At 48.2% G+C, this 14,576-nt stretch overlaps 1 protein-coding gene across 5 annotated transcripts in view; it reads left to right on the forward strand.

Moving 5' to 3' along the window:
- The window catches only part of CPLX2 (complexin 2), an 83,712-nt gene extending 72,072 nt beyond the window's left edge, over positions 1-11,640 (forward strand). For all 5 annotated transcript variants that reach the window (XM_079144297.1, XM_079144296.1, XM_079144298.1 and 2 more), the window contains 3 exons: positions 6,333-6,451; positions 6,594-6,769; positions 7,487-11,640. In XM_079144297.1, coding sequence (XP_079000423.1) covers positions 6,421-6,451; positions 6,594-6,769; positions 7,487-7,684 — 405 coding nt within the window. In that variant the 5' untranslated portion in view covers positions 6,333-6,420 and the 3' untranslated portion in view covers positions 7,685-11,640. The remainder of the gene's footprint in view (positions 1-6,332; positions 6,452-6,593; positions 6,770-7,486) is intronic.
- The last annotated feature ends 2,936 nt before the right edge of the window (positions 11,641-14,576 follow it).

Consider the following 14,576-nt stretch of genomic DNA (forward strand, 5'->3'; position numbering starts at 1 on the left):
TCTAAGCTACTTCGGGGTTGCGGTTAACCCTGAGCCCACCATGGCCCTCTTCGCCCCTGAGGAGGGAGCCTCCCCCAGGGATAGAGTTCGGTCTCCCTAGTGAGTCAGAGGGTGGCGGGAGGGAGGCTGACAGACCGAAGGTGGAGGGGAGGAGAACTTAAACGTCGATTGTGGATGGGGGACCAAGAGGACTATTTGTCCTCTTCCCCCAGGAGCTGAGGTTTGAGCAGCTCTTCGGCTGTTTGGGGTCAATGGGAACAGTCTCTGTGCCCTCGCGCTCACCAGCCCCACTCTGCCCCCTCCCTCAGCAAAGTTTGAGATCGGGCTGGGTCTGTGGTTAAGCTTTGTGTGTTGGGGGAAGGGTGCTCTTGGTGGCCAACTGATACCTCCAGGGCAGAGCAGCTGGGGGTACTGGTCTTGGAGAGTGCCCAGGAGAGGGGCTCCTGGGTTCCTGTCCTCTCTTCTGGTGGGGGAAACTGGGAGCCCCCGCCTCTTCCGCTTTTCAGACAGAGCCAGTTACCTACCCTCTCCCATCCTCCACTGCCCCTTTTCCTCCCCAGTGCTTTTCCCTTCTAGGGAGGTGGGGTTGGGGGGGCATAGAGGGACATCCCCTATCTCTGCCACCGCCATTAGCGTGGAGTCCCTTGCAAAAAGCGAGTGAGTGTTGAATTGAGTTGCAGTGAGTATAGCTCGAACTAGAGCCATAAAATCAGAAAAACAGCCACAAGGACAAACACTGCAGGTGCCGGAGTCTGACTGTCAGATGGCGGGGTGGGGGTGGGGGGGCAGTCCTGAAAACCGCCTGGGGCTCAGATGGCCTAGCAAAGCAGGTGCCTCAGTTGGCTGCCTTCAGGCTGGGACCTGCTAGGAGGGAGTCAGGCAGCGAAGCTTAAGACTTGCCCTGGATGCTAGATGCACTGAAGGCATGGAAACCTGGTGCTTGCAGTAGCACCCGTCTCCTGCCCTTTCTCTTCCTCCCCTCCTCTAGTTCAGCATCCTCCCCCACCCCCACCCACCGCACCCCCCCACCACCATCCTTCCCGCGTAGGGACCGACCAAGATTTCCTGCAGAACCGCTAAGGAGCGCCTCCTGGCGTTCCGGCCCAAATCCTCAGCTGCACCTCCTGGACCTCCCCATTCCTGGGGAGCATATGGCAAAATGCACACATGCCAGCAGACGTGCTCACACTACACGAAGTCTAAGTTCAGAGTTAGACATGCAGGGTCATACTTTGAACATGCACACTCACACACTCACTGACACAACATTAAATTCAACCCTGTAAATATAACCTGAGGATCTACCCTATAGTGGATTCAAGAGATAAGATACAGATGTTGTATTGAAAGGAGATCAAAGTGAGGGGAAAGAGAAAGACACTAGACAGGTAGAGCATGAGGTGGAGGCAGGCAATACTGCCCTAGAAAGTGCCATGGGTCTCAGAAGAGGAAGACACTCTCACATCTTGCCAAGGAGAGCCAAGAAATTTCATGGAGTGACGTTTGAGAGTGATCTTTGAAAATTAATGTTGCTGCTGCTGTTGATGTTGATCATGATGACAATGATTATGATAATTTATATTACTGAACACATATTATGTGCCAGATACTGGGTTAAGCTCTTTATTTGCATTATTTCAATGCTCATAACAAGTCTTGATCATTGATAATGGTTGTTTCCATTTTACACATGAGAAATCATTGTATTTGCTCAAGGTCACTCAATAAGTGGTAGAACTAGGATTTGAACCAGCAGAGATGAGGTTAGGAGGTTCTAAGGTGGTGGGGATATCATGTACAAATGTCCTGGAGTGTTTGGAAAGAATATGTACTGTGGGGTCTGGCTGAAGCAGAACCACATGAGAGAGATGAAAGGCAAAGAAGGTGGGTACCAGATTGTGCAGGACTTGAAGGTCAGCACAAGGATTCTGATTGGTTTAACAAGACCATGGGGAACCATTGCAGGTATGTTTGAATGAGAAGATCTGCCCTTTTGGAAGATTAATTGGATAACCATGTAGAAGATGGATGAGAGCAGAGAGAGAGAGAGAGAGTTAGAGGTTATGTGCAAATCCAGAACCTCTAGGCCCTGAACCAAAGCATTAGCAACAGTAGGAGAGAGGAGAGTGAGAGTGCTGGAAGCATTGCAAAGCTACAGTCTCCATATCTGCCTCTCAGTTGTACTCACCAACTCCTTGTGTGATTTGCTGTGCAGTGTCTACCCTCCCTGGACAACTAAATGTTGTGAGATAAAGTGCCAGGACTCCCTCATTCTCTGCCATAGGCTTAGCACCAACAACAGTATCTGGGAGAGTAGATATTCAAAGAATTCAGTATGAGTAAATGAGTGAATGATCTGATGACTGACTGGCATCTTCAGTTTAAGCAATCAGAACAAAGAATACTGAATAAAAAGATGGTTGAATGGAGGAGGCAAGAATGAGATTGATTTTGGACAGATTGAATTGGAGAGGATACATGTAATAACATGCAGTAGAGAGTTAAATGCGCAGGTTTGGGAAAGAAAGATAAGTAGTAGTGAGAGATGAGACTTCCAAGGGAGATAGTAGGGAAAGGAGGTATAGTGAGAAGAAGAGACGAGAACATCTGCATTTTAAAGGAAAGAAAGGAAGCCAGCAAAGCAGAGAAAGACTTATCTGACAAGTAGAGTGAAGACAGCAAGAGTACTGTGTTATGGAATTCAGGAGAAGATGCAAGAAGACTGGAAAAAGTCAGGGAAGGAAGTCATCATTAGCATTGGATGCTATGGAGGGAAGGAGAAAGAGGGCTCTGAAAACACTCCTGGCTGGACTTTAGGAGGGACTCCTGGCCACTCTGATTAGGGCAGTTGGAGTGATGTGGAGTGGCAGGTCTCTGGACCCACAGAGTGGTAAGACTTGAGCAGAAGGTGAAGAAGTGAGACAACAAGTGCAGAGCCCTTCATCAAAACATTAGAGGGCACAGAGATCAAGGAAAACTCAGGGTTCAAGGAGGGAGTTGGAGAAAGAGGGGATAAAAGAGACAAGTGGAGAGGAGATTGAAGATGTAAGGAACAGGAATAGCTGGATGGACCAAGGGGAAAGGTATAAAGAGAGAAACCCCAGAGCACAAGCAAATGGACTGGCCTCAGCCAGAGGAGGAGACTCTGGAAGTTGGAAGAAGGGAGGTTGCAGGAGCTCACAATAGCTGGAGATCCATCATTTGGAGATTCATCATTTTGATAACAACCAACATTTACTGAGCACCATCATTGCCAAACACAGCCTGTAGATTATTCTTAACTCCTCATTTTATCGAGAAGACCTTGTACCAAGAGGTGAGATGAGTTATAAATGGAAGACTTGGGGTCTGAGTCAGGTGAGCCTGACCTCAGAGCTGGTATCCCTTGGTGCTGCTACAAGATGTGAGAGGAAAGTCACCTGCTGAGAGGGAGGGGTCAGGAGTAGGCTGGGCCTTAAAAACTGGTTAGGGGAGTCTCAACAGAATAAACAAGAGATTGCTTAATTGAGAGGGCTACACTGGGATTGAGTGGTGGGGCTTTGAGGAAGACCCAAGAAGCTGGGTCAAGTAATCCCAGCAGGCTAAGTAGCAGCCACCTTGAGTAATAGAGACATAAGCATTGAAAAGATTCAATCCTTGAATAAACGTGCTTTGCAAATTGGGGTATTCAATGTTTGCTGAATGAATGCAGGAAAGCAGAGGCGTCTGGAGAAGGAGATGGTTTGGTGATAGATGGCATTTGAATAGTGCCCTTAAAACACCCAAAGGAAGGTGTCCATGAAAAGGTACATGTAACAGTACATGTATTCTTAACTTATTCGTCACCTATTTCCCTACAGACACATGCATGCACACACCCCTCAGAATCTGCATGAAGGCAGGCTTTGTGTCTTTTGTTCACTGTTACATCCCCAGTGCTTACCATATCAACTAGCACATAGTAGGTGCTCAGTTAATGCTTATTGAATGAATAAAAATGGCAATCTGGAGCCAAGATAAAAAAGAGGTCTAGGTGCCATCAGTGCCAGTGATTATTAAAGCCCCTAGAGGGGATGAGTTCCCCCAGAGAAAGGCTGGAAAGGAAAAAGAGGCAGAGGCTGAGGTCAGAGTCCTGGGGGACAAACTTATATAAGGACAGAAAGAAAAAGAGGAATCAGTAAAACAGGAAGAGCAAGGAGGAGAGGGAAGGGAACAGTAGGAGATGGGGAACCAAGTCACAGAACCAAGAGCAGGGAGGGGTTTGAAGGTACAGATGGGAGGTCAGCAATTCAAATGCAGCAAGATTGCTCCAACAAAAGCAAAGGAAAAGGGACTGGAAGATCATCTGTTTCCAAAGAGAAAATTGCCAGGGTCACACAGCAAGTTAGAGATGAGGCTGGAACTAGAGCCCAGGTATCTTCCTACCAATTTGAAACAGCTCAAATCAGAGTCCTGCATCTCCCACCCCACCTGGTAATTCCTTAAGCTCCATGAAAACACTGAGTAGGAACTCAAGAGTTCCTGAAATCATTTGATTATTGCATTGTTCAATTCCTGTTCTTAAAAATGAAGCTGTTTCTCAAGGCCCTAAAGTCAATCAAAAACATTTTGACTGAGCCGAGCAAACTCCAAACTCAGATTTCTGGGTCATAGTGGGTTCTCTTGCATTTCCTGGAAAGTGTATTCCTTTTTGACCTAAACGTAATCCCCACAAATATAGTGTCAGCAGTGGTTAACATTTTACGGGCTCCAGCTACACCTCAGACATTTGGCCAGTATCCTCTTTTCTCTTTCAGATGTCAGTACAAAGGTAGCCTTAACATTCCTCTGTCTTGCAGGGAACAAACTAAAGCTTTCCTAGGGATTCATAGCAGTATTTTAGCTAGGATTCTGAACCAATTGTGTCTGATGGATACCAAAGTCCCTGGGGATTTTTTTTTCTACTGTGTCATGATCTTCTCTACTCTACCCAAACAACCTATCAGGTGATCTGATCAAGTAGATCTTGGGCCTCCTAGTATGAAAAAAAAAAAAAAAAAAAAAAAAAAATTCCAGTCTGCTGGTATGATTTCTCATTTTGAAGGAAATGAGAAAAATCCATCAATGAATAGCTAATGACCTTGAACCCAACCTGGTTGTAATATGCAGCCTGTTTCTCTGACATTGTTTGCCAGAACTCTTTTTTTTTTTAACAAACCCTAAAGCCCCCAGTACTGCGTGAGATAAGAAGTTCTTGGGGAGTAGACTGGCCTCAGTTAATCATAAAGCCACATCACACTTTGGATAGCTCATGGATGTCTCCATCCACATCTGAAAAGAGAATTGTGATAACTTTGTCTGTTAAAAAAAAAAATCATTGAAACTATAGTTAAAATAAAAAGACTATCTCTGAGTTACAGCATTGGGGTTCATCTCAGAAATGTGGGGGGCATGTGGTAAGAAGAAAGCCAAGGATGAAATCTCCAAGCCCTTTTCCCACTACTGCCATTGGAATAGTTCTACTTTTACAAAATTTGCATATTGAGGTTCCCAATAAGATTTTATTTGGAGAAAATATTTTGAGGTAAAATAATAAAAATAATAATAAAAGTTGGTGATTTAGGGAGAAGGGAAAGAGGACTAACATTAGCAGAGTGCCTACAAGACCCACGCTAGGTACTTTATAAAGGCCCTAAGCTCCAAGAAGATTATAATGTCTCCAAGGCCTCCATGTGTAATTCAAAATAAAAATCAATATTAAGCTATAAAATATAAAATTTGCATGCAGCAATAAAAAAATAACATTTTTCCTTTTGTCTAATTTCCAAAGCTGGGTATATTCATCCAAGCCAGCTGTTCCCATTTTTCCATGCCCCTCTGATTTGCTGGGGCCATAAGCACATGCTCATTCATTTTTATCAGTTGATCCAATGGCCTGGGCTGGATTCTCTCCAATCTCCACAGTAACCCTGAGAAAGAAAACATTGCCATTTCTGTCTCACAGAAGAGCAAACTGGGGGCTTAAAGAGGCTAAGTAACTTGCTGAAGGTTACATAAGGGAGGCATGAAACTGCACCCTGCCCCAAATTCCAGGTTCATTCCAGTATTCCTGGTTTCAAATTAGAACATGGTAAAGATGATGGTTTTAAAATAGGAAGCGTAAGTTGTTTGATGGCACACATGTGTTTGGCACATAGCAAGTGCTCATGAAATAGCCCCTTTCCACCTCCTCTCACTTCCTACCAGGGCATTGCCTTGGCCTCAGACTAATGGGTGCTCAAGTCTGAACAAGGGTGAAGTTGCCCTATGTCAAAGTCTACCACACTGCCTGGGCAGAGGCCTCTCCCATTTGACTCCCAATTTCTCTTTTGCAGGTTAGAACATCTTCCCAAGCCAGACCAGGCAGGGGCGCTGCATGTTAATTCAGCCCTGGGCTAGGGCACATTAACCAGAGCCAGCAGCATGGACTTCGTCATGAAGCAGGCCCTTGGAGGTGAGCCCTGCTTCACCTTCCCTGACACACAGCACACTCCTGACCCGGGTCCTGGCCCAAGTGAGCTGAGGCCCCTCTCATTTCAACCCTGTCTCCCAATTTACCACATCTTCTCCCTTCCCCCCTTCCCACCCCATTATAGGGGCCACCAAGGACATGGGGAAGATGCTGGGGGGAGAGGAGGAGAAGGACCCCGATGCACAGAAGAAAGAGGAGGAGAGGCAGGAGGCACTGAGGCAGCAGGAGGAAGAGCGCAAGGCCAAGCACGCGCGCATGGAGGCCGAGCGAGAGAAGGTCCGGCAGCAGATCCGTGACAAGGTCAGCGCCACCTTTCCTGGTAGAAGAGTAGAAAGGGTAATAGGGCTTCAACCTCCAGCTCCCCTCAATCTTATGCTTTCACCTTAAATCTAGTTCCTCTCTGAGCCTCACTCTTATCATCAGAAAAAAATGGGTGTCAAGGGGATGCCTCTCTCAAAGGCTCCTTATGGAGATTAAATAAGATAATGCACATAAAAGTGCCACAGGACCACAGTGTCTTATGCAAGACCCTCTGGATCAAATATGTGTGGAATTGAGAATTTGTGGATGTTAGAAAAAATACCAGAGTACCCTGAGCACCTGATAGTGTTGTTAGGTAGCACTCCCGGTGAATCTGGGTCTGTGTGCCAAACAGTGCAGTGCCTGTCTGGTAGCACCATGCAACAAATCAAGACTGTAAGTAATCTTCCTTGGTTCAAGCTGAGTGTTGTCACCAAAATTTGTCTCCAAACACAGGAAAATTTTTTAGAAAAACATAGTCTTTTTAGAAAAACATAGTCTTTGTTTTATAAATTATCTACACTCTGAAGAGCAGGTGCATCCTACAGAGAAAGCACCCTTAGCCCCACTGTATAGATAAGGAGACTGAGGCTTAGGAAGTGTTCATGAGCCATGTCAACCAAGTCTGCATGACCTGGAGATTCAGCTCTCTCCTTGTCTTATGTCTCCTTGTGTCCCACCACCCTTCATATTCCTTTCTGCCCTTCTCCTTCCCAGTATGGGCTGAAGAAGAAGGAGGAGAAGGAAGCAGAGGAGAAGGCAGCCCTTGAACAGCCCTGTGAGGGGAGCCTGACCCGGCCCAAGAAGGCTATCCCTGCAGGCTGCGGGGATGAGGAGGAGGAGGAAGAAGAGAGCATCCTGGACACGGTGCTCAAATACCTGCCTGGACCGCTGCAGGACATGTTCAAGAAGTAACCAGCCCTCCTGCCCCATTCCCATTCCACTTGTTACTTTTTTATTTTATTTTATTTTACTTTATTTTATTTTATTTCTTTTTATTCAGTTAAGTCTCAATTCTGAAGGGGAAAACCTCAGTTGGCCTCTGCCCTCCTTCCCTGGCCAGGGGCTCCTCCCCCTCAATTCTCCCTTACACCCCCCTTCATCCCAGGGTATCCATTCCCACTCCACTCCCAAGCATCTTGAAAAAAAAGGATTGACAGCTTTTTTTCAGTAGGGGGCATTGAACCCAGAGCCAAAGGCACTGGGTAGCCTTCTATGGAAACCTAAGTTCTATGTTAGTGTGGTAACCCCCATACATTCCTTCGTGCTCCCCACTGCCAGGAGGACCACTGTCCCCAGCCAGCCAAAGTAATGACACATTCCAGCCCTGCCCAGCATGCTGATCTTTGGCTTCTGATACCTCAGTGGGCCTCAAGGTCAGGGCAGGGGCACTGAGTGGCCTGGCTCTGAGGAAGGGAGTCAGGGTAAGCCTGTCCCATGAAGGCCTAACCTGAGAGGGCTTGGGTATGGCCAGGCTAGGGTCTAGACAGAAGGTTGAGGCTCTTTTCCCCTCTTCCTGGTGATACCCAGCCCAGGAGCACACCCTTCCCCAAACCCCTCCTGGAGAGGCATGGCCCCTGCCAAGCTGGTCCCTCAAAACAGATCCTCATTGGACTTCAGCACATCTGTGGAGGAGCCCTAGGGTAGGGCAACCACTTGTTTCCCCTCACCCCACTTAGGTTCTGGGACCCCACTGCCAGGCTGGACCCAGCTTGCCCAGCCAAGGGGCTGCCCAGACCCCCAGAAAACACTTGGAGCCATCGGGCAGTGATGGTCTATGCCATGGGACCACCCCCCATTGGTGTGGCCAAGCTGCCCCCATTCCTATCCATGCCTCTTTCCCATTTTGTCCTGTCCATGTGCTTCCAGGGCCCTGTGGTCCCCAGGTGGACCCTTCCTGGCCAAAGCCCCAAGTCACTGGGGAGAAGCCAATTCCCACTTGACAGAAGGCATCTGTCCATTCATCCTATTGGCCAAGAACAAACTCTTCTCTAGGATGTATGGGACTAGCATTCGTCCCCCAACTACCCACTCCCTAGATCATCAAGACATCAGTAATTTGTATGAGATGGGATGGGGAAGGAGGGGGAAACAAGGGAGGAAAGTATGAGTCCATCATGATATTGAGTGGCAGAGACTGCAGCAGTGATTGTGTGTCCAGAAACTTTATGCATATATGTATGGTTAGAGTGAGGTGTGTCTTGAGATTGTGTGTGTGTTAGTTATCACATCTCTCTTTTAGAGATTGTATATGTTAGGCAGCCGATGTGTGCGTGCTTGTTTGAAGCGATGTATTTGAGTCATGATTGCGTCCTTAAGTGTGTGCTAACCACCTCATATGTTTTTAAGATTGCATGTGTTAGCTTGTATATGCATGAGTTTTCAAAATGGCATGTGTGTCAGGAGTGATAGGTACATGTTAGATGTAGATGTATGCGTCTGAGAGAAGTGTCAGATGTAACAAGACTGTTGTGCACATGTGTGGGAGTCTGAAAAGGAAGTTGTGTACATAGATGTGTGCTTGGAGAGAGGGAACATAAAGGTAAGATGCCCCCTCCAAGCCCTGAGACCATTGGTCACAGGTGGCTACATCCAACAGGAGACCTTGTCCTTGGCCTAGAGTCCTCCCACCCTTGGAGGGTGCCTGTCTGAGGTTCCCAGAATTCCACTGGGACAGACCCAGGCAGTACCCCAGGAAGCCATGCTAGCCCCCTACCAGGGCCTATCCCAAAAGCAGGGGCCAGGGAGGGGGCGACTTGCCTGCCCCTGAAGCCCCTGTCCCATTGACCCCAGTTTGCATTCTGCGGGTTTTCCATTTTAGTGGATTTATACTTTTATTTCAGAGAGACAGGTGTCTTCTCTGTCCGTTTCCAATAGTTAAAGCCATATCAGTTAGATTGCAATACTTTAAAGATGAGACAAAACAATCCATATGTTTAGGGAACCAGAAAAGTCCCCTGGTCTGTCCCTTCTCTGGGGAGCAGGGCCTCAGCAGCTCCAGCTCCCTGGACTTTCCATCCACCCCCGCCCCCTCCCCTTGTGCCCTTCTGTGGGGCCCCCCAGGGGGCCATTGTCTGTCCGTGCCTGTGTCTGTGATGGGGAGCCACCTCGCACCCCTGTTGTCTGCTTGTCTGTCTGTGTCTTTTATCCTGGCAGGATGGTCATTCTCAAGAGGCCTGGGGTCTCAGACCAGAAACAGGCAGGGCACAGTCCAGGGGCCCTGGACCTCCCTAAATCCTGTGGGAGTCCCACTTGGACATAGGTGTGGATGCCAGTGTTGTGAGAGGTCTCCCCCTTGACAGGGACCCTCAGACCTTGAAGCTGATGCCAGGGCACAAGGTGATGCAGATGAGCAGGGGACCCAGCCATACTAGGTGCACCTGAGGGACCCTAGATTCTCAGATGGTGTCCCTGGCGGTCTCCACAGCCCCTCTGGACCTACAGGGTGGGCTCAGGGCTTCTCAGCCCCACCTCGGTGCCCTCCAGGCTGGGCTGGCTTAGTCTGGGTGCACCTCCCAGGTTCCTCCATTCTGTTCCTGGGCAGCAGGACTTGAGGACTTTCTGGAGGCAGGGATCAGGGAGAGAATTTCTGTCTAGCACATACCTAGCTGTAGCCACTGCCAAGTGATCACTGTCGGGTCCAGAGGGACACAATGACTGTCATTTCTGACAAAGACCTGACTGTGGGTAGAAGTCAATGGGTGGCCCAGAAAGGATGTCTGTCCAATCCACTAGTGAGGGGGACAAAATATGCATGGGATGCTGTAGCAGGGGAAGGGATGTTCATGTGCTATACCTGGAATGGGAGATGGGTGTGACTCACTTGATAGGAGAAGGATGAATGTGTCTCACAGAAATGGGACAGTGTGTATGTAACACACTGAGAGGGAGAGGCCCCAGAATTCAGCACACATACATGAAACCCTGGGAGACTAGGGAAGAGCAATCTGAAAACAGAATGAGGTGCAAGGGAGCACCCATCAGTCACATGGCTATGTGTGCTTGCAGGGAAGGGGAAGGTGACCCAGGTTCCTGTGCCTGGGATTCACCACCAGGGAGAAGGAAAAGAGTTTTTCTGGGTTGCCCTGGGCTGAGCACTGGTGATGGGCCAGGGTTTCCAAATGTGGATGTCCCCTACTCTGGGTACAAAAGCACCCAGAAGGTGTGTCTTTAACTACAAAACTTCATGAGGTGCTCCTTCAAATAGAAGCAGGAAGCTGAAAGGTCATCCAGGTGCATAAGACAAAGAAAGAGAAGGGGAAAGAAAAGTATTATAGCCCAGGACCCTTTGTAGGTGGGGCAGCTAGCAGGCAAAGCCAAGGCTTGTGGCTAAAGTGGGGAGACTCTCCAGCCCTAAGAGCCTCCAACACCCAGCTGTCAGGAGTTCTCACTACAACAGCCCAACTGTTCCATTCTTTTGGGGTTCCACAGGACCCTGACTGCACAGGGAGGCCGGGAGTCAGACTGACTCTGACAGGGGATGTCCCAGGTCCTAAGACATGCCTCCCACCAAATATCCCCTGCTCCAGTCTCCACTCCTGTTGCCCCACCTCTTCACTGGGGAAAGAATGGGAGGTGCTCATGCTGGCCCTGGGGTGGGAGTGAGGAGTCCTACTGAGACCCAGTTGAGATGGACCATCCTGCTCATGCGGGGGAACCCCTTTCCTACATTTGTGCTGTGTCCTTGTTGCTCTGCTTCTTTTAAATGTGTCAGTGCCTGGGGGGGGAGGGGAGGGCCACTCCCTCATGTCCCCCTGAACCTGACCAAAAGCCATGGCTGTTGCTCCCCCCTTTGTATGATGCAAATGCTAAGATGTACAAAACCAACCATGACAACAACAACAACAAAAAGACCTTGTACAGCAGCAATACGTCTGTCTATCTGCTTCTGTCTATCAGCACCACCAGGATTAAACAGAGGCACTGACCCACCATTGAGGAGAAACTCCCACAGAGCTCCAAAGGCCCCAGAAAATCTTCCCATTTTACCCATCTCCTGGCAAGGACATGATGGAAATGACTCCAGAAATCAACTGAGACCAGTTGGGGCTGGTCCCAGAGTTCCAGAATCACTCTATCTCCTTATGCCAACTCTAAACCCCAGAGCCCGCATGTCCCATCTCTCACCACCCTCCCCTCAGGCTCCTCAGGGTGTGTCATTCTGAGAATACCATGAAGTCACATGTGGGCACAGGTTTATAAATCAGTCATTCCACAAATATTGACTCTCTGTCAGACCATGGGCAAGAAGCTGGGGACATACAGAGAGGGCTCTGCTCAGCATTCCTCCTGGACACAGACACTTCCCAGGTCTTATTGTGGAGTCAGGACCAGATCAGAGACCCCCTCCACTCTTGCACTCACTCCAGTACCCCACCTGGAATTAGGCCCCGTTTCTCAGCACTTCCCATGTCTCAGTCACACACTGGTCTCGCACTTTCTGGCCACCCTCTTCCCTCCGATCCATCCTCTCCCCATCTCCCAGCCCCTCTTAGAAGACTTACCGAATGCATTTCCTGCACAACACCCTCCTATGGCCTTGACATCTGCCTATAGGATAATATCTAAATAGTCAAAATGGTTGTGGGTGATGACCCCAAAGTAGGTCAGACTCTCACCCACCTTGATTTTCAAGTGCCTTCAGTCACCACACATACCATGCTGTATTATGTATTGTTTTGCATATCCTATCCCCTCTGCCCTGAATGAATGACACCTTCCCTTTCTTGATATACTCCTCAGACTTCTCAAGATCAAGCTCAAATTTCACCTCATACAATTCCTTGTCCCCAAAGCAGCATCTGTTGCTATATATTCACAACACAGAGCATCACAGCTGAGTGTTCCAAGTCAAGCTCTATCACTAGCAGGATGATCTTGAACAAGTCACTTAACCCCTCTGAGTGTTTGGTCACAGGTAAAATAGTATGATGATAATTGCTCTGACCTCCATGGCTGTTGTGAGAAGTAAATGGGGTCCTGCATACACATTCTTATCTCTGAATGTCAAGCATTCAATGAGTGGCACTTTGCAAATTCTATTATAAGCTGTATCACTGCACATCTCTCTCCCTAACTTAAGAGCTCTATATGGGCAACACATATTTATTATCTCACAGTTTCTGGGTGTTAGGGAGTCTGGGCACAAGTTTAGCAGTGTCTTCTGCTTTAGGATCTCTCAAGAGGCTGCAGTGGCAAGGTGCAGGCCAGAACTGGGGTCTCACTGGAAGGTTCAGCTGAGCAAGAATCACTTCCAAACTCATGTGGTTGCTGGCAGGATTCAGTTCCTATTAGACTGATGGCCAGAGACCATCCTCCATTCCCTGCCACACAGGCTTCTCCATTGAGGCATTTCGCAAAATGGCAGCTAGATTCAAGACCTGTGAGCCAAGAAGGCAATGAAGTCTGCTAGCAACCTAGAAGTCACAATGTTACATAACCTAATTGTGGAAGTGACATCTCGTTACCTTTGACATTTCTTATTGGTTAAAAGAAAGTCATAGGTCCCACCCACACCTATTGGGAAGAGATTACACAAGAGTGTGAATACCATGGTGTGGGATTATTGAGGGTCCTATAAACTGCCTACAACAGAAACTGAGCCAAAAGTCTCCCTACAAACAGAGTTGAGCACAGAAGTTCCAATCCTCTTCAGTCAAAAGGTCCCAAATGGTAAAGGAAGTGTGTCAGCACAGGGGCAGTGATCAGTGACATTTTTTCCCATTGGCCAAACCAAGATCATTCTCAGACCTTCCTTGCAAGCTGTCTCAGACCTTTCAAGGCTGAAGACTGGAGAGAAAGACAACAGGAGGGCTTTGGGTTTTCTTGGGAGTCCATCTGTGTGTTGCCCAGCACCCCACACACTGTCCTCCTGAAACCCAGATCCTTCTTAGTAAACAACTAGGACACTCAGTTGCTTTTCCTCCACTCTCCTCTCCTCTCCTTTCCACTCATTGGATCCCAATGTGCCCTGTGCCCTGGTGATTAAATCCCAGCACCTGTGAGTTTTTATCCTGAAGTTCTTATTCTAGGAATCTTAATCCTCTCTATTGAAGAATTACTCACTGAGCTTCCATCACATGCTCAGCACTGTACTGTGTACCAAGAATACAAATCACACAGCCCTCTCCATCCATCATGTGACACAAGTCAACTGGGTGCTTGGTAAAGACTCCCTGGAAAAGGCAACATCTGAGATGAGTTCTCCCTGGAGCAGGAGGGCAATCCAGGCAAAGGAGTTAACTTGAGAAAAGGCATAAAGAAAACACAGCTAGTTCAATCTGGGTAGTAGGTTAGAGGAGGAAAGTAGGAGATGTCTGCAGGAACTTACTGAGCTCTCAGAGAAGGCTGAGAGTCTGGGGACATCAACTGATGCACCAAGTGATGGAGTTTAGGTTCTATCTGCAGGCCATGGGGAGCCACTGAAGGGTACTGAGCAAAGATGTGACATGATCAGGTGTGTAGATGGAGCAGTTTGGGCTGTGAAGAGAACAAACTAAGGGGAGCTCCTGGGAGGAACTAGGGCAATGTCGAGTTTGGAGATGATCTCTGGAAAAGACAAAGGGATAGGGTAAAGCAGGGATATAAGGGAAGGCAGATTGGCTGAATTGGAGGCGGGGAACATGGAGGAGAGGGCGTCCAGACTAATGCCTGAATCTCTACCTTAGATAGTACCATTCTCCAAGATTTGGAACATGGGTAGGGGACATGAGTTTGAGGCTTCTGGATTTGAGGCACTGGGGAGAGTCTGGTGGGTGGTCTGTGTTCCACCCTGGCTTACCCAGGAGAAGCACAAAAAGTACTTCAC

This window comes from Sciurus vulgaris, assembly GCF_902686455.1.
Source record: "Sciurus vulgaris genome assembly, chromosome: 6".
In the NCBI taxonomy this organism is placed as follows: Eukaryota; Metazoa; Chordata; class Mammalia; order Rodentia; family Sciuridae; genus Sciurus; species Sciurus vulgaris.